Source organism: Saccharomycodes ludwigii, chromosome IV (genome assembly GCF_020623625.1).
Source record: "Saccharomycodes ludwigii strain NBRC 1722 chromosome IV, whole genome shotgun sequence".
NCBI classification, from domain to species: Eukaryota; Fungi; Ascomycota; class Saccharomycetes; order Saccharomycodales; family Saccharomycodaceae; genus Saccharomycodes; species Saccharomycodes ludwigii.
Window position 1 is genome coordinate 171956 of NC_060203.1, and position 21231 is coordinate 193186.

The 21231-nt window shown below is 30.3% G+C and overlaps 10 protein-coding genes across 10 annotated transcripts; 6 read left to right on the forward strand and 4 right to left on the reverse strand.

Annotated features, from left to right (window-relative positions):
* Positions 1-107: 107 nt before the first annotated feature.
* Positions 108-2384, forward strand: SCDLUD_003132 (uncharacterized protein; the record flags this gene model as incomplete). Its single annotated transcript, XM_046077719.1, has 1 exon — positions 108-2384. One exon carries the CDS (start codon positions 108-110, stop codon positions 2382-2384), a length of 2277 nt encoding a protein of 758 aa, XP_045934095.1.
* Positions 2385-2445: 61 nt separating this feature from the next.
* Positions 2446-3513, reverse strand: UFE1 (Ufe1p; the record flags this gene model as incomplete). The annotated part of the gene is made up of 1 exon (XM_046077720.1): positions 2446-3513. One exon carries the CDS (start codon positions 3511-3513, stop codon positions 2446-2448), a length of 1068 nt encoding a protein of 355 aa, XP_045934096.1.
* Positions 3514-3952: 439 nt separating this feature from the next.
* CDC21 (thymidylate synthase) lies at positions 3953-4864 on the forward strand (the record flags this gene model as incomplete). The annotated part of the gene is made up of 1 exon (XM_046077721.1): positions 3953-4864. One exon carries the CDS (start codon positions 3953-3955, stop codon positions 4862-4864), a length of 912 nt encoding a protein of 303 aa, XP_045934097.1.
* Positions 4865-5029: 165 nt separating this feature from the next.
* On the reverse strand, positions 5030-7249 carry SGO1 (Sgo1p; the record flags this gene model as incomplete). Its single annotated transcript, XM_046077722.1, has 1 exon — positions 5030-7249. One exon carries the CDS (start codon positions 7247-7249, stop codon positions 5030-5032), a length of 2220 nt encoding a protein of 739 aa, XP_045934098.1.
* A 644-nt stretch (positions 7250-7893) lies between these two features.
* On the forward strand, positions 7894-8301 carry DAD2 (Dad2p; the record flags this gene model as incomplete). Its single annotated transcript, XM_046077723.1, has 1 exon — positions 7894-8301. One exon carries the CDS (start codon positions 7894-7896, stop codon positions 8299-8301), a length of 408 nt encoding a protein of 135 aa, XP_045934099.1.
* Positions 8302-8522: 221 nt separating this feature from the next.
* Positions 8523-12302, reverse strand: NUP133 (Nup133p; the record flags this gene model as incomplete). The annotated part of the gene is made up of 1 exon (XM_046077724.1): positions 8523-12302. The coding sequence occupies one exon, from the start codon at positions 12300-12302 to the stop codon at positions 8523-8525; it is 3780 nt and encodes a 1259-aa protein (XP_045934100.1).
* A 497-nt stretch (positions 12303-12799) lies between these two features.
* Positions 12800-13846, forward strand: RPF2 (rRNA-binding ribosome biosynthesis protein RPF2; the record flags this gene model as incomplete). Its single annotated transcript, XM_046077725.1, has 1 exon — positions 12800-13846. The coding sequence occupies one exon, from the start codon at positions 12800-12802 to the stop codon at positions 13844-13846; it is 1047 nt and encodes a 348-aa protein (XP_045934101.1).
* A 243-nt stretch (positions 13847-14089) lies between these two features.
* MTD1 (methylenetetrahydrofolate dehydrogenase (NAD(+))) lies at positions 14090-15067 on the reverse strand (the record flags this gene model as incomplete). The annotated part of the gene is made up of 1 exon (XM_046077726.1): positions 14090-15067. The coding sequence occupies one exon, from the start codon at positions 15065-15067 to the stop codon at positions 14090-14092; it is 978 nt and encodes a 325-aa protein (XP_045934102.1).
* Positions 15068-15921: 854 nt separating this feature from the next.
* GYP1 (GTPase-activating protein GYP1) lies at positions 15922-17775 on the forward strand (the record flags this gene model as incomplete). Its single annotated transcript, XM_046077727.1, has 1 exon — positions 15922-17775. The coding sequence occupies one exon, from the start codon at positions 15922-15924 to the stop codon at positions 17773-17775; it is 1854 nt and encodes a 617-aa protein (XP_045934103.1).
* Positions 17776-18606: 831 nt separating this feature from the next.
* TRZ1 (tRNase Z) lies at positions 18607-21168 on the forward strand (the record flags this gene model as incomplete). Its single annotated transcript, XM_046077728.1, has 1 exon — positions 18607-21168. One exon carries the CDS (start codon positions 18607-18609, stop codon positions 21166-21168), a length of 2562 nt encoding a protein of 853 aa, XP_045934104.1.
* Between the last annotated feature and the right edge of the window lie 63 nt (positions 21169-21231).

The following is a 21231-nucleotide window of genomic DNA, read 5'->3' on the forward strand; positions in this document are numbered from 1 at the left end:
AAAATACTCCCAATATTAAAAAAACTAATACATCCAGCATTGAATTATTGGCAAGAAAAAAAGCTGCTCAAAGTAAATCTATTTTAACGGGGAAATTAAATTCTGGCATGAATAACCATGAAAATGCTACATCTGAAACCAATGAAGGATCTACATTTGCTGAGAAACTTAGAAAATTAAGACTTACCAAAATAGAACCCCCTTTTGAATTGAATCCTACTATAACTCAAGAACGCTTTATTCAACAAGAAGATCATACTAAGAATATCAATAAATTGATAAATACAACCAATGTTAAACCTTCTACATTAGCAGATAGATGGAAAAGTTTAAAATCTCCTAAAAACGTTACGCCTGAATCAGACACACATATTAATAGGAATCATCTTGAAAATGGTGCTACATCAACAAAATCCTTGGCTGAAAGATTAGCAGCAAAAAGAAAACAGGAAAACATTTTTAAATTGCAAAAAAAGGACGCAAAAGCTATCCAAAATATTGACGGGAAAATTACAAATCTACGAAACTCTTCCAATGTTATGAATGCTAAAGAATTACAATGGTTTAAACAATTGCAAAAAGCAATCATTAGCAGCAAACCAATCATGAGGAAAATACCCAATCATTCTTTATCTAAAGTGGCTAGTATTCTTGTTTATAAAGAGCATCTCAATATTCCTGAGAAACTAAACAATGAATCGAAAAAAAGAAAATTTGAACAAATATTTACGATACATTATCCTAATACTAACATTAAAAAACGAGCTTTGGAAAGCTTCAACAAATTATCTCCTGATGATATAGTTTTGAGGGCTCAACAAAATGCCTTTGCTTCAGTAACCGACAAAGTTCAAAACTTGAAGATTTCGGAGTCAACATCAAACCCAACCGAGCAATCTAAAAAAAAAAATGTGTTTGAGGAGGAAGATGAACCCAGAAAAGATAATGCGCCGTTTGTTCACAAATACAAGCAGATTACTGTCCCAACCAAGCCTCGTAAACCTGTAGACTTAAAAGAAAAAATAGCTGAATACATTGTAAATCCACACATCAGTTTTGTTGTCTTGGGTCACGTTGATGCGGGGAAATCTACTCTAATGGGCCGTTTGTTATACGATGTGGGTGCAGTTGACTCAAAATTAATTCGTAAATTGAAAAAGGAAAGTAATTTATTGGGTAAGGGCTCCTTCCATTTGGCTTGGGTCATGGATCAAACTTCCGAGGAAAGAGAACGTGGTGTTACAGTTGATATCTGCACCAGCGATTTCCAAACGGAAAATGCAAAGTTTACAATTGTTGATGCACCAGGTCATCGAGACTTTATCAATAATGCAATCAGTGGTATTGTTCAATCAGATGTAGCTGTTTTGTGCGTAGATTGTTCAGCCGATGCGTTTGAAAGTGGGTTTAATCTGGATGGACAAACGAAAGAGCATTCTATATTAGCAAGAAGCCTCGGGATCCGTCATATGGTTGTAGCAATGAACAAGCTAGATTGCGTAGACTGGGATAAAACTAGATTTGATGAGATTAAGGATCAATTATCTGCATTTTTTGAGTTGATTGGATTTGATGTTACAAAACAAATAAGTTGGGTTCCGGTCAGTGGGCTTTTAGGTGATGGAGTAGTCAAGCCTATATGGTCCTCTTCGACAAAGCAAAATTGGTATAAGGGCCCTTCTTTAGTCGGTACATTGGAAAAGGTGGCACACGAGTTTGTAGAAACAGATGAAAACTTAAATTTTTTGACAAACTCTCCATTTTTATTTGATATATTGGAAGTTTCTGCGTCCAATAAGGCTAACGAATGTGTTGTGAGTGGTAAAATTGAACAAGGGTCTATTCAACCTGGTGAAACCATAACCATATACCCAAGCGAACAAAGTTGTCTGGTGGACCAAATTTTCTATCAAGGTTCACCAATGGAACATTTAACCGTAGCATTGCCGGGGGAATTTGTTTCTATGAAATTGCTCAATTCTAATTCTGAAGATATTAACTCAGGTGATCTTTGTGCCATTGTCGGGATTGATTTACACAATTCTAAATCCTTTGAAACGCAATTGTTAACCTTGGACATTGCTAGACCTTTATTACCAGGTACACCGTTTATTTTATATAGGGGCAGTTGTGAACAACCAGCAGTAATTAAAAGGTTAATCAAAGTCCTAGATAAGCGTGACCCAACTAAAGTTTTGAAGAATAAAGTCAGACATTTGGGTGCCAACCAATTGGCAATCGTGGAGATCGAGTTTACCGCCTCCAAAAAAACCGTCGATTTGCCAATGTTGACAGCGTCAGAAAATAAACAATTAAGTAGAATTGTTTTAAGAAAAGAAGGCAGAACAATTGGTGCTGGTGTAATTACCAAGTTAACGGACTGAATTATGTAAATATGTTTAAATATATATATATATATATATATATATATATATATAGTAATTATTAATTTATACGATCTAATAACAATATTATCACTCCAAAAACAATGGCTAACAATGAAATCATGTTAGCTGTGTTTCCACCACGTTTACTTGCACCTTTTAATTGTTTGTTTGCCTGTTGAATATCAAGATTTATGGTTTCATGATTATCCAAAATTCTGTTTATGGTATCATTTTGAGATTGCAAATGCATTGCGAGCTCGTTCTGTAGGGCAGCAATCTCCACAACCGTTTGATTTATATTTTCTGAATCGTGTAGTTGCTGATTTTTATAATTAATTAAATCTTCGTGTTCACTCTCCAATATTTGTAACTGCTTTTGATTTAGGCTTTTAACAACAGTTTCGTATTCCTGGACCTCATCTTTAGTTGTTTCCACAATTGGGGAAACATGTATTTCGATAGAATGATCAGATTCTAAACTTTCCCCCGACTTAACTATATCCATATTAGTATTACTATTTGTAGACAATATACGTTTTCTAGCCTCCTGAAAATCAACAGATTTCAATTCACGCTGTCTAACAATCCTTGCTTCTTGTAGATTACTAAAACGTTTGCTCAAGTCGCTTAGTTGTATATTTAGAAATTGCAACATTCCAGACCTATGTTGAATAATTGTAATTTGAGCTTCCGGTGGCAAACGTACACTTGATTCTTTTGCTTGGGTACTATTAGTTAGATTAGAGATAATGTTCAACAAGGGATTGTGCGTACTATTTATTGAGGATAAAACCTGCGCAGATCTATTATTTTCGTATTTTTCCAAAAATTTGAGTTTTTCCAAATATTGTTGCAATTGAAATCTAAAGTCATTGTCAAATTGATCTTTTTCTTCTAAAGACATTTCTATATTAGACTCATCGAAATATAATGGTTTGATTTCTTTAACCAATATTCGCATTTCAGCAATATGTTTCCAAAGTTCCAAGCATTCTTTTTTAAAAGTATCCGTAACTTGATATTTTTCCAAATTTGAGATAGTTGATGTGCGAAAGCCAGCATCTATATTCGATTTAATTTCTATATCATTGACAATAGTTTTAAATTGCACAGTTATATCGGACATGTTTATAGTGAAGCCTGCTCCCCTCTTTATTACTATTATTATTTGCCACCAACGTAGGATAATCAAGGAAATAGGATGAATTATCCAGAAAAAGTTGACTTTTTGAAAAGTATATTTTTTTATAATAGTTTGAATTAAAAATTTAAAAAAAAAAAAAAAAAAAATTTAGTCCATTGATCGACATTGTCCGAATGGTTCAATGAGAGTTAATATTTTTCAATAAAAACACGTAAAAAAAAAACACGTAAAAAATACGTAAAAAATACGTAAAAAACACGTAAAAAACACGTAAAAAACATGTAAAAAATTATACGTATACCTTTTTTTTTCATTCTAAGTAGATAACCTTTTAATTACAAATATTTCAATTATAACAGAAAAATAAAAAAAATAGCTAATTAATATACTATAGTGAACAATAACATTTGAACCATTGAACATGACCACCACTACAGATTTTGTTAATAAAGAAGAACAACAGTATTTAGATCTATGTAAACGTATCATAGAAGAAGGAGAATTTAGACCTGATCGTACAGGTACAGGCACTTATAGTATATTTGCACCACCCCAACTTCGTTTCAATCTAAAGGATAATACTTTCCCCCTTTTAACAACCAAAAAAGTGTTTAGTAGAAGTGTCATATTAGAATTACTTTGGTTTGTCAAAGGGTGTACTGATGCCAAGGAATTAACAAGACAAGGCGTCAGGATTTGGGAAGGTAATGGGTCAAGAGAATATCTAGATAGTTTGGGACTAACTGATAGAAATGAAGGTGACCTAGGTCCGATTTATGGATTTCAATGGAGACACTTTGGTGCTGAATATAAAACCTGCTATGATGATTATACAGGTCAAGGTGTTGATCAACTAGCCTCGGTTATTGACAAATTAAAGAATAGTCCATATGATCGTAGAATCATCATGAGTGCTTGGAATCCATCAGATTTTCCTAAAATGGCTTTACCACCATGCCATGTTTTTTCTCAATTTTATGTGAGTTTTCCTAAAGATGGAGGGAAACCAAAACTCTCTTGTTTATTATATCAAAGATCATGTGATATGGGTTTAGGTGTCCCATTTAATATTGCTTCTTATGCACTTCTAACTAAAATGATCGCTCAAGTTTGTAATATGGAACCTGGTGAATTTATTCATACCATGGGGGATGCACATGTTTATACAGACCATATTGATGCTTTAAAACAGCAACTCGAAAGAAACCCGCGAAAGTTCCCTAAATTAACAATTAAAAGAGATGTTAAAGATATCGATGATTTTAAATATGAAGATTTTGAAATAACTGAATATGACCCACATCCAAAGATTACTATGAAAATGAGCGTTTAGAAAAATTATATAAGCTCAATATATCCTGTTTATTACTTTATTTTTTTTTTTTTTTTGTTATTATGTTCTTAACCATTATATTTTTAATCATTATATGCATATACAAAATTACAATTTATATAAATACAAATAGATTTTAGTATGTAAGTGAAAGAAGAAAAAATGTTACCTATGCTTAAAATATTTTCTATTGCGATTTTTAGAGACTGAATTTAAATGCAAATCATCTAGTATATCAAAAACAGATAAATCGTTCTCGCTCATCCGCAGTTTGTCGATTTCTAAAGAGGAAATAGAATAATTTTTTTTATACACCTTACCATTTCCATCATTTTTAGCTTGAGCTACCGTTTCATCCTCCAGGAAATTAACAACAGGCCTATTTAGTAGTTTCTTGGTTTTATTAACACTCGTAATACCACTATTTTTTGTGCCTTTTTTTGCTTTTGAGGTTGTGTTTAATAATGATTTTATCAAATTCGTATTTTCAAGGGGAGAAGCATGCATATTTTTTTTTAAACTTTTCTTGTCATTCACAATTGATTTTTTGTTTGGGGAAACCTCCTTCAGAGGAATTCTCGTCTTATTTTGATGGACCTCGCTTAATGCGATTCTCTCCATTGCATTTGTCTGAACATCTAAACCTACGTAACTTGAGTCAATGTTAGTGCCTTCAGACTGTGGGGGTATCTTGTCAGGCAAAGAAAGCTTCGCCAATATATCACTCAACTTTAAGTTTGTAAATTTTATATCAACTAATTCTCTATTTTTCGCTGTTATCCTTAAAGTAAATGAAGGATTTGGGTTTTCATAGGAGACAGAAGCAAAAAAATCATTGGTTTGTTCTGTTTTTTTTTTCCCCGTCTTTTTAAAGTTTTTTTTGACTTCAAGTTCATGTATGTCTATAACTGTCGTAGCATCAACTAATTTTTCCGTAGGCCTTCTCATTTTCGCTCTTAATGAAGGCAACTTATAATCGACAGTCTTTCCTCTAGTCCTCCTTGGTCCTATATGGTCACCATTTGTTAACACATTGGAATTTGCCAAACTTGGCATCGCATCATCAGATTTGGCATTTTTCTTGCTTGGACGAGATTTCATTGAGTGCAATATTTTGGATTCAAGTGACCTATGGTTTTTATTAGTGTTGATATCTGTGTCGTTAGAAATGTCATTTTTCATATTTTTTCCAAAAAGTTCTTCTGTTCCATGTGTTTTTGAATTTTTAGAAGTCGTATTCTGACTGCCATGATCACTAGATACCATACTATCTTCTGGAATAGACGAATCCATAAAAGAAAAATTACAAGTAATTGATTCTCCATCCTTATTACCGTTACCATCGTTGCCGTTAATGGTATTTTCGTAATTTTTATCAATTGGCAAAGCATTTGATTTTACAAGATTGTATTCCTCTGAACTAGTCACTTTTCCAAAATATTCCTTTTCGTTACTTAATACTTCAGTATCGTTATATGCTCTGTCAACATGGTTATCTTTTTTTTCTTCGTTGATATTCTTTTCATCACCTTTGTTAAAATCTTTAATATCTTTTTGTTCAACATGTTTATTTTTATCTACGCTGTTGTCATCATCAAACTCAAAATCTGACGGTATAAATAAAGAATCTCTTCTGGAACTTTTCCTTCTTTTTCTACGAATATTATCATCTGGTGGTTCCTTCTCCGGTACCTCGTGTATTTGAGCATGTTGAATATTGCTGGATGTTGTTAAAGTATTAGTATCATTAATTGTTTCATTAGAGGTATCTTTATCATCAAACAAAAGTTCATCTTCAAATGTTATGCTATGCTTTTTGCTAGTACGACGATTTGGTGACATAAATGAATCCGGTGATAAAGAAGCTGGGGATTCGCTGGATTTTAAAATACCCCTTAAAGTTCCCTTATTACTTGTAGAGGTAGATTGATGTAGATCAACACATTTAAACATTGGTGGATTGGTTAGTCCTTCTCTTTGTTTGACCCTATTAAACATAAGAAATATTTCGTCTATCCTTTGTATTATCCCTGACTCTATAATATTTAAATTCGTTTCTAATTTTTTTTTATATTCTATAGTACCCAAAGTTAATTTAGAACACAATTGCATATTTTGATTAATCAAAGTACTTATTTTTTTTTCCATATCTGTACATTTCATCATTAATAAAGAAACATGTTTAGCCAATTGTTTGTTTTTGTTTATATAATTTTGTTTTTCTCTTTGAAATTCAATTTTTGCTTGATCCATTATATTTTGGAAATGTTGAATTTCAAAGATGTCATTTTCCTTGGGATATTGTACGGGGTCAGAGGCTATAGAGTTGTTAGTTTTCTTAGTTCTCTTTAAGGGTTTTTTCTTGGTTGAGAAATTGGTGTTCATGATTTATAACTAAATCTTATTTTTCTACTCTGCTAAGTCGTTCAATAAAGTAAGTGGAGACAAGGGGTATTTATCTTTTTTTCAAAAAAAAAAAAAAAAAAAAAAAGAAAAAAAAAGAGAAAAAAGCTATTATAATGGCTTTCGATATTTCTACTAATGTACAAATTAAGAACAGATATCAATGACAGTAAATATGGGGGAATCCATTAATAGAGTTCTTAATCTTTAATTGAGGGTATAATTGGACTGTTTAGCCTGTTCTTTAACAAAGCTTATAAAGAATAAACATAATTTTTATTGAAGTAAAAAGTTAATTAAAAATAAAGTAAAATAAAATATTAAATAAAAAATAAACAAATAAAAAAAAAGTAGAAATGAAGTAAAGATAAACAGTAAATAAACATCAAGATGCCACAAAAGCAAACGCATCAAAAATTAAAAACTATTTTTTTTTTTTTTCGCTTTTGAAAAATAAAAAATAAAAACCCTGGCCGAAAATCAATATCCGAAAAATATTTCGGTCATATTTTTTTATATTTTCTTTTATATCTTTTTTATATCTTTTTTCTATAATGATTCAATAACATTATATCAAACTCATTGTAAGAGAAAATAAAAAAATATGAACAACCAAATGCAACCATATGTCTGATATTGACCAATTATTACAAAATAAATTAAAAGAACTAAACTACATTAAACAAATTAGAATACAATCAGATGAACTATTAAAAGCACTTAACGGAATTACTAATAATCTAGATAGTGTAAGTCATAATGTTGAAGATGTTGTTAAAATAATGAATAATTGGGATGCCATAATTAAATCTGTTTCAGCCAGTAGTATTAGCTTATTACAATACCAAGAAAAAGATTACGAGGTTAATCATTGGAAACCAAAAGATACAAAAAATATAAATAACAATCAAAATGGTGAGGATAAAAATGAACAAGCAGAGGATCCAAATAATGATGATATTCCATTACCTGAAACTATGGTTAGAATAAGAGTTTTAAAAGATGAAGACGCTACTGAGGGGGGGTCAAGATAATGAGAATTAAAAATAACAGTTTCATCAGAATGGAATTTATTAAATATAGCAACAACAAAAATAATAATAATAATAATAATAGGTATTGGTATTGGTATTGGTATACACAATGCACAACATGTCTAATATACAAAATATAATAGAAATAGAAAAATAAAATATATTTATCAAAAATTTGATTTTCAGTGTAAAACCGTTCTTTTACATTAACATTAAAGGATCTATGGTATATAATCCAATTTACCAGATTTGTAATCAATAATGACTCGATTGCCATTTTGACTGTTAGCTTTACCAACTAAGGTTGGTAATTCTGTTTGAATAAATATTTCCAGCTGATTATCATTCGCACGTTTATAGAATTCTTGCAATAACTTTGAACCATCAATGTTCAATTTTTCAGCTGACGTGTTTTGTAAACATGCTACAACACAATCTGTGCTGTATCCCTTAAAGGTGTTGGTTGATAAAGGTAAAGGAATGTGATGATATAATTCATCTTCAAAATATTTATTTAAAGTTTCATTTATGATCCTTAAATTTTCATCATTGTGGTCAGTAGTATGTTTTAGGTACTTTGAAAAGCATTCGATCCAAACAAAGTCGACCATAAACTTGAAACTTTCGTGGGTAAACTGGTTATGACTTTCCGACAACAACTTTAAAGCAATATATGTATTATTGGTAATATATTTATCGCCAACCATACTGATAATAAATACCAATTGGCCTGGAGTCAATATTTTACAATTATCGGTGCCTTGTTTGTTCTTTTTGAAATTTGCATTGTCTACAAATGTTTTATTATCAAAGCTTTCAATTAATTCTTTGTAAATTTCATTAAAAGCCTTTTCAAATTCATTAGAAGTATTGATATTCTTTAAATTATCTTGGAAACTTTCAGATAATAATAATTTGTTTACAACATCTTGTGTCTCAATGATTTTTAACTGGGTCTCAATATCGTTTAAAAATATGCATTTCTTTTCCTGGGTCTGAGTAGCTTCAGTATCTTCATTTAAAGAAATATCCAAAAGTAATGATAATTTGGCCACACTCAAATCAAAATTTTTAACTCTTAAAGTTTGACCACTAGCGATATTTCTAACATCGCCGTTACCATTGGATTTATTCTCGTTGGTTGTATTGGCCACGGTAAACAAAATCTCACTAGCATCTTTGTATTTAGCAGATAAGATTTTTTCGATCCAAGTAACATCTCCATACTCTTCCTTGTTATCCTCTAAAAATAGTGCTAGTAAATCTGTATAATTAGGCTTTAAGTTAAAAATGTGAAATAATTTTTCCAAATTGCCCTTATTTATCAGAAACTTACAAATTTCAATAGTTAAATGGTAACCATATTTGTCCAAATAGTATTCATAATAAGATGTTGGTATTTCATCTTCTAAATAATCAAAAACAAAAATTAAACCTTGTAAGTCATGGTAGAAATCTAACATTGAAATGCATTCATCTTTAAAACCAAGTTCAATTAGCTTTAAAACCCATTTCAAATGGTTATCTGAAAAAACCTGACACACTTTATTTTTTCCGTTGTTATCTTTATTAAATAATTCATATTGAGCACACTGGTAATATAAAATTTTGATTAAAACTAGTATGTCCCTTTTTTCATCTTGCAATTTAGCTATGGATAGAACGTTTAGTAAATCATTGATGTTGGATATTAGTTTAACATCAGTGAACCATGGAGCCTCTCCAAACTGTGAGGTTGGTACATAGGAGGAATCTAACCCAAAAATTTGATATCTGTACTTTAGTTCAGAATTTTCAAAAACGGCGTCATTGATGGATTCAATTATTTGATGTAAAATTTCCTTTTGTAAAATCAAATTGGATGGGCTGCAAGCAATTTTAACGTTAAATTCGTGAATTGTGCCAGAAAATCTGTCCAAAAATTCGTCCAAGGGGTTATTTACGCCTTCAATTATCTGATACAAAATTTCATCTTGATCATAATAGTTGGTTGAATTGGTAACTACTAGAGATGATAGTGACGATGATAAAAATTTGTAGCAGCAAGCCATAATTTCGTATTTGTTTAATAAGGCTAGTTTCAAAGCATCCTCGACGACAGCACCAAAGTTTGTTTGCATATAGTTTAATAATTTCTCAAAGTATTCTAATCTTATTTTCAAGTGTTGAGTGTAAACAGCAATATTGGATCTTTTATCAAATTCTGAATCTGTACGACTTACTGGATGTATTGGTGGAATGTAAGGTGACTTGCTTGTCCATATTTCCTCAGCAACAACTTTTAAATCGTTTTCAATATCAGTTTTATTGATTTCTATGTTTGAAGGTATATTGAATTCGACTGGGTTACCATCATCTTTACAAGTTGTCATACGATGGAAATAAATATCTTGGTCAATGTGTGATTTAATGAATGTTTCTACGTTGCAAGGGGGCTCTCGAGGAAATGGTTGTAAGTCAAGTTTTAAAACTTGATCAATCCCAGAGTTTATAAACAAAACTGAAGAATCGTGATTTCCAACATAACTTAAATTCATAGTTCCATTTTTGAAACTGATAATATCTTCCCATTTTCTTTTAAATGGATAATTAAAATCTAATTGAGAGTCAACTTGGAGTAAAACTATAGCATCATCTAATAAAACATATATGGATATGTACGGGTCAGGATTTCCACCTCTTTCCATGTTAAAACTTACTTTAGCAACATGCAATTTAGTAGTGAATGAATTAGTGAAGTAAGTATTCAACCTATAGGTTGAAAAAATATCAAAGGAATTGGATTCTTCGCCAATAATAATTGTACTCAAAATATAATTGAACTTAGATTTATCGTAAACATCTGCTTGTATACGTGAAAGAATAACATATGCACATTTGTTGTCATTGTTAGCTAATTTGTGGCAATCCAAAAATTCCAAAGTATTTAGTGTGTAGGGATAAATTTCCTTTAGATATTCGATTAAAGGAGAATAAATGTTCAAACTAAAATTTTTAATACTTTTCATATTGGATTGAATTTTCCAATTAATTAATTCACCATTTGAAGATAAACTTGTTACCAATTTCTGGCCTTTTAAAATGGATTCTTCAACAAAAATAGAAGAAATCTGAGTCACCAGAGCCTGTGATGGTAAAATTTTGTTCAACCAAGAAGTATTAATTAAGTATTCTTTTAAAGATAATAAGGGTTTCCCATAAAAATCTTTTAATCCAACCAAAATCAACTTACCCAAAGATGTGGATACCAATACACCACAAGGTTCTATGTTAACTATATTTGTAACGTATTCGGAGTTGCTATTGTTACCATGATATTTTTTTTTCAATTTCAAATCTAATTTTTGAACAAAATTTATTTTAGCGTTATTATTATCTAAATCAACTGCAGAAGATGATAGCAACTCATCAAAGTAGTATAGTATCCCGGTATGTTTATTAACAACACACAATCCAGGCTGTTCTTTGTCTTCCATTGAAGTGGGCCATGTGAAAATGACCATCAAGGAATTCAAAGTGGTGGTGATTCCATTACCGTACTTTTCTTCTTCTTTTTCTTCTTCTTCTTCTTCTTCCTGTAAGAAAGGTACGGAAGTAATTGATGTATTTTTATGTAAACTCCTGTAATTCCAAAAGTGTAGCATAAATTTATTGTTAGCAGTTTGTGTAATTGCAATACCATAATCTGTATTGTCATCTAATAAAACAATTTTATCTTGTTTATAATGACCATCAGCTAAAAATTTCAAAATGGGTGGCAAAGTGACAAGCTTATATCTATTATTTTCAGTTAAAATACGATCATTATCGGAATGATTATTTTTAAAGTTTGAAATTTCTTGCGGTAAATCTTGTAAGCTATCATCCAATGAAGTATTAATATCTTGCTGTTGGGATGGTGCTAGCAATGTTTGACTGGTGGAATTATAAGAGGGTATAGAAATTTTGTTATTATTTTCATTTTCCAATAGCTCCTTTCTTGGTTTAAACATAATTGGCATTTTGTTATTTGTTCTTGTTTTCGTTATTTTAGTGTTTTATATTTCTTGTGTTTTTTTTTTTTTTCCTTTTTTTTTTTTTTTTAGTGTTTGTTGATTTTTTTTTTTTTTCTTTTTTTTTTTCTTTTTCATTTCTTTTTCATTTCTTTTTCTAATTTAATGTCCTTCGGTATTTAGGATACTTCAGGTAACCGGACAGCACCAATTTTTGAACTATGCACAACTTTTAATATTTTAATCGTTTCTTTTTCATTTTTGTTTATTTTTGAAATAGAAAAAAAGAACAGCAAATGACATCAAATTAATATCTGTTTTTTTTGTTTTCTTCCTTTCTTTTCTTTCCATTTTTGTTATTATTACTATTTTTACTTTTTATTTTTTTTTTTTTCAGATTTATTATTTATTGATGTGATATGTTATAATATAACTAGTAGTAGCTCAATCTAAAGACATAAACCCAAGAAAAAAAGGAAAAAAATAAAATAAAAATCGGGATAATAATGATTAGAACAATTAACCCTAAGAATGCTAGAGCTAAAAGAGCTTTGGACAAAAAAGACTCCAAATTGGTCGAAAATGTTAAAAGAGCTCTATTTATCCCAGGTCAAACTAGCAACAAATTATTACATGATGTTCTAGTTGATTTAAGTAATTTGAAAAAACCTGATATTAAGAGGTTCACCAAAAAGAATCAAATTCTACCATTTGAAGATTCCTCAACTTTGGAATTTTTCAGTGAGAAAAATGATTGTTCCTTACTGGTTTTGAGCACTAACTCTAAGAAAAGACCAAATAACTTAACATTTGTTAGGACTTTTGGTTATAAGATATATGATATGATTGAATTGCAATTAGTCAATAATTATAAATTATTAGAAGATTTTAAAAAAGCTACATTTAATATTGGTTTAAAACCAATGTTCTCCTTCCAAGGTGCTTGTTTCGATGTTCATCCGGTTTATAAACATATTAAATCTTTGTTTTTGGATTTTTACAGAGGTGAAGTCACTGACTTACAGGATGTTGCTGGTTTGCAACACGTTATTTCCATATCTGTCGAACATGATTTTGATGAAACTGTTAATTCTGAATTGCCAAACATTCTATTCCGTGTTTACAAACTCAAAACCTATAAGAGTGAGGTTGGAGGCCGCAAATTACCACGTGTGGAATTAGAAGAAGTCGGGCCAAGGTTTGACTTTAAAATTGGTAGAATACACACTCCATCCCAAGATTTGGTTAAAGAAGCTCATAAAAAACCAAAACAACCTGCTGGTCATAATGCCACTTTAGATTTAGGAAAGAATATTGAATTGGATGTCATGGGCGATAAAGTTGGTAGAATCCATATGGGTAAGCAAGACTTGAACAAATTACAAACAAGAAAAATGAAAGGTCTTAAGTCTAGATTTGACCAAAATGAGAGCGAAGAAGATATGGAAGATTATTTGAATGAAGATGAACGTGATTTGATTGAGGAGGAAAATTTCGTAACCGCTGAGGATATACAAGATGAGGGTCCAATGCTAAAGAAAATAAAAAAATAAGGATAATTAACTTATACTTTTATATAAATAAAAAAAAAAAAAAAGTAAATAAATTAAAATGTATATTATTACTATTATTAAATTTTTTTTTTTCCCCCTAAAGTCGAGGCCTTGATTAAACATAGTTAACTTGCCTAATATGTGTATTGTATTACTTAAATAGTAGTTTAAGATAGAACTTAAGAATAAATCAATAAATAATAATAATAATAACATAATGCCTAGAAACAATGAGATTGCCTTTTATAATATTTGTTGCTTTAATTTTTCTCTGTTTTCCACTAATCTTAACATATTTCTTAACAGCATACAAATTGTAACTTTCCCCGTACTTGGAACGTACAAGGAAGCTTTTTCTTTAACATCGTCATTCAAATTTTTATGGAAAGAAAAATTTATGACAACAGCACCTTCCTTGATATATTCGGTAGGAAACTTGTAATTAGGACTTGGAACACCAGTAATTATGACATCAGCATCTTTGCACACTTTTTCTAGTAAAACAGGTTCATTATCACCCAAATCTTGCACTTGATGCTTACTAAATTTTAAACCTTCACCTCTAGTAAATTTTTGAATATTATCAATATCAACACTATATACAGTAGCACCATCATTAGCTAGTAATGCAGCTAAAGGTCTCCCCACAATTTCAGATCTATTTATAACAGCAACTTTTTTGCCATATAATCTGTTGCCCTCTGGTAATAAAACGTTGTAGACCTTTAAAAATTCCAAGATTTTAACTAAAGCCAAAGGGGTACAAGGCAAAATACTTTTCAAAGTTTTGTTTTCATCTAAATATCTAATATTATGGTACATGTTTTGATAATAAACATGATTTAAGCCTTCGACGTCCTTTTCCATACTAACAACTTGCTGTAAGTATTGATCTTGGGCATTACCAAAAACTGGGAAATAGACCATTATACCATCAACGGCATCATCTCTATTAGCTTCGATGATAGATTCTTCCAAAAAATCTTTATTTGCGATTCTTCTTAATTCATAGTTGAAACCCATTGATTTGCAAGTTTTTTCAGTCCATTTAGCATAAGATTCTGCAGCTGGATCGTCGTTAGCCAAAAATCCGACTAATAAAGGTGCAGCATGATTTTCTCTTCTTTGAATAATCTCTTTAACTTTTTCTTCGATTTCTTGATTATAACATTTAGCAATAGTGGATGCTAAAATGGTACGACCTGCAACTGTAGATGACATTTTACTATTTTGTTTTGTTTGGTTTGGTTTTGTTTTGTTCGATTTGGTTTTCTCAGTTAAGTGGAACGTGTAAAGAAATATATTATGGTTTGTGACCTTATATATATATATTTGTATATTTGTTTAGTTAATTATTACAACACGATTGTCTTTATTTTTAATTAAAATTATTTAAAATTAAATTAATTAAAATTGAATTAAATTAAATTAAATTAAATTAAATTAAATTAAATTAAATTAAATTAAACTTTTTATTTTTATTTTAAACAAGGTTGACTTATTTTCTTAGGATTAGAAATGGTCCATAAGCTTTAAGAAAAAGTGCGGTTTGATTTCAAAATAAGTACAATCAGCTTGCTGACTAGCAAAAATAGTATTTTGTATGTGTTTTTCTGTCTCATCACTAAAAAAAAAAAAATGTATATGTACAATATATAAATATATTAGCAATCAGAGTCAAAACAGGAAAAGAAAAGAAAAAAAAAAAAAAAGAAAAATAGAAGTCAATAAATTCTAGTTTGTATTCGGACTTTCGGACTATCCCCTTTTTTGTTGCCATTCGTTTATAAGAAATGTTTATGTAAATCATTATCTTGCTTTGTTGTTATTTTTAGTTTGTTTCCTTTTCCTACTTTTCTTGCCTTTGTTTATACAAATAATAATATCTTTGTTGCAAAGTTAATCAATCAAATAATCAACAGCCACTCACAACATCAAGTATCTGTTTTATATATTTCCACATTTCTTCTTTTTTTTTTTTTTTTTTTTTTCTGAAAAAAATGGGACTAAAGAAATCATCCTCTAGTAGAGATATAAACCAAAAAACAAGTTCTCCATCCTTGTTTTCCTCCCTAATGAAATCATGGAGTCACTCGGGTCATAGCCCGACCAGATCTAATAGTAAAGCCTATTCAAGTAGTACCACTGATAATAATAATCTAGGTTATGCAAGTGACACAAGCAGTAATGATGGTACTGCAAATCAATTAACAAGAAAGAACTCTAGTCGTAGTGGTAGTAACTCCTTTACTAATGTTAATGATATCTATAGAATGACAAAACCTATAATGCCAACAAATCACCATCATAGCAATAATCATAGTAGTAGTAGTAGTATTTTATTAAACAATAATAACACCAATACTGGTAATATCAATAGCTCTACCATTAAAAAGTCGCATCATAAATTTAGCGATTCCAATGAGGATTGGAGTGCAGTTGTTGATGACTATAATATGCCACCTTCAATGGATTTTTTTACAGACTATTTATCGAAAAATTCTAATACTAATATGATGTTAGGGCCTTCTCCCGTCTTATCAAAAAAAAACAGTGGACATAATAATAATAATAATAATTACACCAGTGGCAGCAGTAGCAGTAGTAATAATAGTAACAATAAAAATTCTGGTACAATTACATATCCAAAATTGACTGAGCATAACTACCACCTAGAACTAGAAAATGAAAGGGAGCTGCAAGAACTAAATTCTAAATTAACAAGAATTAATAAATTTGACCAAATTTTATCGTCCTCCTCTATCATAAACTTAGCTGAATTGAAAAAATTGAGTTGGAACGGAATTCCAATGGGTCACAGACCTTTAGTTTGGAAACTATTAATTGGTTACCTACCAGCCAATAAAAAAAGACATGAGATTTTAATACAGCGAAAACGTAAGGAATATAAAACAGGAATATATCATATATTTTCACCCCAGCATACAAGAGATCAACCCACATGGCATCAAATAGAAATTGATATACCAAGAACCAATCCGCATATAAAATTGTATCAGTTTCCAAGTGTTCAAAAAAGTTTACAAAAAATTTTATATTTCTGGGCGATAAGACATCCAGCAAGTGGGTATGTTCAAGGTATTAATGATTTGGTTACTCCGTTTTTCCAAATTTTCCTAACTTCCTATTTGCCAGAACACCAAAAGGCCAAAGTCTGCGATATCGATCCCGAAACATATTTGACCGAAGAAAATTTTGCTGAAGTTGAAGCAGATTCATTTTGGTGCTTGTCTAAGTTCTTAGACACCATTATTGATAATTACATTCATGGACAACCAGGTATTATGAAACAAGTCAGTAATTTGGAATCTTTGTGCAAGAGGATAGATGGCCAACTATATAAACATTTGAAAAAGGAAAACGTAGAATTTGTGCAATTTGCCTTTAGGTGGATGAATTGTTTATTAATGAGGGAAGTTCCCATAGATATTGTTATCAGAATGTGGGACACTTATTTGTCAGAAACTTCATCTGATGATAACGATGGTGGTGTAGATAGTGCTGGTGCACGCAAGGGAAGCGGGTCTTCAAATATGAAAATGATGATGAATAACAATAATACATTAAGCGACGGCACTGTTACTCCCAATGGTGTCGCTCAGAATGCCAATGATCTTATTAATATTCCAACACATGCAAATGAAAGTGTTAACAATAATAATAATACTAATAATAACAGTGGTAGTAATAAAAGAAAGACATCATTAAGTGAATTTCACGTATTTGTTTGTGCTGCATTTTTGGAAACGTGGAGTAATTCACTATTAGATATGGATTTTCAAGGTATAATAACATTTTTACAAAACGTACCCACTGCTAACTGGGGGGAAAAAGATATTGAAATATTATTAAGTGAAGCATACATGTGGCAGACCTTATATAAAGATGCCACTTCACATTGGTTATAGTTGTTATGAATGCAGTACTTTATCGTGTTTCTTTTTAATGCTCCCTTATTTTACTTTCAATAATCAACTATACAAAGAATAGACGTGTAAACTCACAATAACATATGCCATTTCGATTGAATTTTAAATGTTAAAATCAAAAATGACAATGAATGTGAATAACAAAATAGAAATGGATATGCAATGGCTTTTTCCTAGAAAAAAAATAAATAAATAAATAAAACTTTCCTTTTTTTTTTTTTTTTTTTTTTCTTTTCTTTTTTTTTTTTCTTTTTTTTCTTTTTTTTCTTTTTCTTTTTTTTCTTTTTTTCTTCAAATAACTTCAAAATATTCAAGCTCTTCGTAAGTTAAATCATAATTCATACAAATCTTGCTAAATGATTTTTAAACCATTTTTAATTCGGCGATAAAGGACATATGTTACGTTATTATTAAACACTTTTATAAAATATATATATATATATATATAGTATCCACCACTCTCTAGGGTTATTATTCCAATTTAGCTGTTCTATTCCGTTTTGTTAGACCTCATTCACAAGGAAACAAAAGGGAAAGAGAAAATAAAAAAAAGAAAGAAAAAATTGATTAACATTGATTTTAAAATCATTAAAAACTAGGTTCGTTAATACCTGGCAATTGAAGCAATATTGGCCCCATAAAATTATTTATATTAACAATACCAGGCCAATTCATTTGATTACTTTAAAGAAAAGGTTAAAAGATTTAAAAAGGAAAAAGATAGTTCGGCAACAACAGCATCAATCACAACAACAATCTGTTAAAAAAAATCAAAAGCCTTCCTATTGTAACTCACACGAAAATATTATTATGAATAACAAGATTGGAAATCAAAGACAAAATAGTATGTTTGAAATAAGCACAATTACACACCCAACTTTAGACACCAAACATCCATTGTTATTATTACGTTCAGAACATGGTGATCGCTATTTATTTGGTAAAGTTCCAGAGGGTTCACAAAGGGTTTTTTTAGAGCATAAGTTTAAAATGCAAAATGTTAAAACAATTTATTTGACGGGTGAATTAGATTGGGCTAGTATTGGTGGATTGCCCGGTATGATTTTAACAGCCGCTGACCAAGGGAAAACAGATTTAAATATAGTATATCCCAATAAGATTATGAATTATATTATAAGTACTTGGAGGTATTTTGTGTTTAGATTCGGTATAAAATTAAATGTATTTACACGTGAAGAAGAGGTTGTTACAGAGTCATGCATAAAAGTTAAACCGAATATTATAAAATTAAGCCAAAGCCCTACTGATCAAATAAACAACGTATGTAATGATACTTTATCCAGAATAATCGGTAAAATGTTCCCAATAAAATCACCAACTGCAAAATATGATCCATCAGCAGATCCAAATATAAATGTTGAACTACCCTTAAATTATAGAATTCCTAAAGAATCTGTTTCTTATGAAATTGAATTTGCTCCAGTTAGAGGTAAGTTCGATATTAATGAAGCTAGACGTTTAAATATTCCACCAGGACCATTATACAGTGCACTAACAAAGGGACAAAGTGTTACTTTGACAGATGGTACTATTATCAAGCCGGAACAAGTTGTGGGCAAATCTAGATCCTATCCGAAAATTTTAATCTTGGACATTCCCAATAATGAATATCTTATTAAATTTAAAGAGTATTATGAAAGTTATAAGGGAGCCGATGAACTGGCCTGTGTTTACTATTTTCTAGGTGAAGACTTGGAAATTAACCAAGAACTATGCTCATTTATGGAATTTTTTAACTCACCCAACACTAAACACATTGTTTCACATCCCAAAGTGTGTTCTAATAGTCTAGTCTTTGTAGGTTCTGCTCTATCTATTTTAAAATTGAAAATGGTGAACAACGAAAACTATAACTTGCCCATTGAGGACCGTATTTATTCTAAAGATTTCTATGACACTTTTAACCATCGATTACCATTAAAAAACAGTACTTTAAGCCAAACTAATGAGATTTTACCTCTAAGCACAAGTTTAATTAAGGAAAACGTGCTTGTTTTAAATAAGCAAGACTCTATTTTATTGGAGCCTTTTATTGAAGGTGAAGAACAGATTAAGTTAGCTGTTACTAAACAACATAATTTAAAATTAAAAGGTATATTTAAAAACATGGTGGATTGCATCCTCCCAGAGGAACTAAAGGCTGATTTTGCTCCAAACTTTGAAAAAAATATTGAAAATGAAATACTAAAACCGCATTTCAACACCAAAGAAACTGAAGGTCAGGTCGAAGTTGTTACATTTGGCACAGGTAGCTCATTACCTTCGAAATATAGAAATGTTATTTCTACCTTGGTTAAAATACCGTATAGCTTGAATGGTAAGTATCATAATAGAAATATTATTCTAGATGCTGGTGAAAACACTTTGGGTTTCATACATAGACATTTTAGTAGTGCAAAAGTTGGTGAATTGTTTAAAGATTTGAAAATGATTTATTTAAGTCATTTGCATGCAGATCATCATTTAGGTATCATCAGTATATTGCAAGAATGGTATAAGCATAACAAAGACGACAAAAATGCTATATTATATTTAATTTCACCATGGCAATACAACAAATTTGTTTCAGAGTGGTTAAGTTTACAGAATGCAGATTTGTTAACTAGAATACATTATATCAGCTGTGAACATTTGATTGATGGTAATTTTGTTAGAAAGGAAACAAAGCCGATACCATTTGTTCAGCTAGAATCATTTTTGGAAACTTTTAGGAAAGATTCAGCAGGTAATGATGAAAATAATAAATATAAAAAAAGAAAATTTGACCTCCTGGAAGGTTCTTCTTTTAGGGATATTGCAATGATTAAAAAAATGTGTAAAGATTTGTCGATCAAAGAATTCAAAACTTGTAAAGCGAAACATTGTGAGTGGGCTTATTCAAATAGTATAACATTTTATACTAGCTCTGAAAACAATGCTACCTTTAAAGTTTCTTATTCTGGCGACACTAGACCTAATATTGAACATTTTAGCTCAAAAATTGGTTATAATTCAGATTTATTGATTCATGAAGCGACATTTGATGACACTATGCAAGAAGATGCTTATAAAAAAAGGCATTCTACCTTTAGTGAAGTTGTCAGTGTTGCAAAAGCCATGAAGGCAAAGAAGTTGTTGTTTACACATTTTTCCCAAAGATATCCGCATTTCCCTGATATTAAAAATATGAATGATATGCCAGTGGCAGAATACTGTTTTGCTTTTGATGGCACCATTTTATCCTGGAACAATTTTGGAAAACAAATGGCTTCAATTCCAACCTTGAAAAAGCTATTTCCAATTAATGCTACAGAAGAAGACGAAGAAAATGAAGAAAAGAAAGCTGAACAAATTGTTCAAGATGATGAATGATACCTTTTTTTCCCCCTATTTTGTTTTTACTATGTATGTACAATATAGAAAAGTACTTGTAAA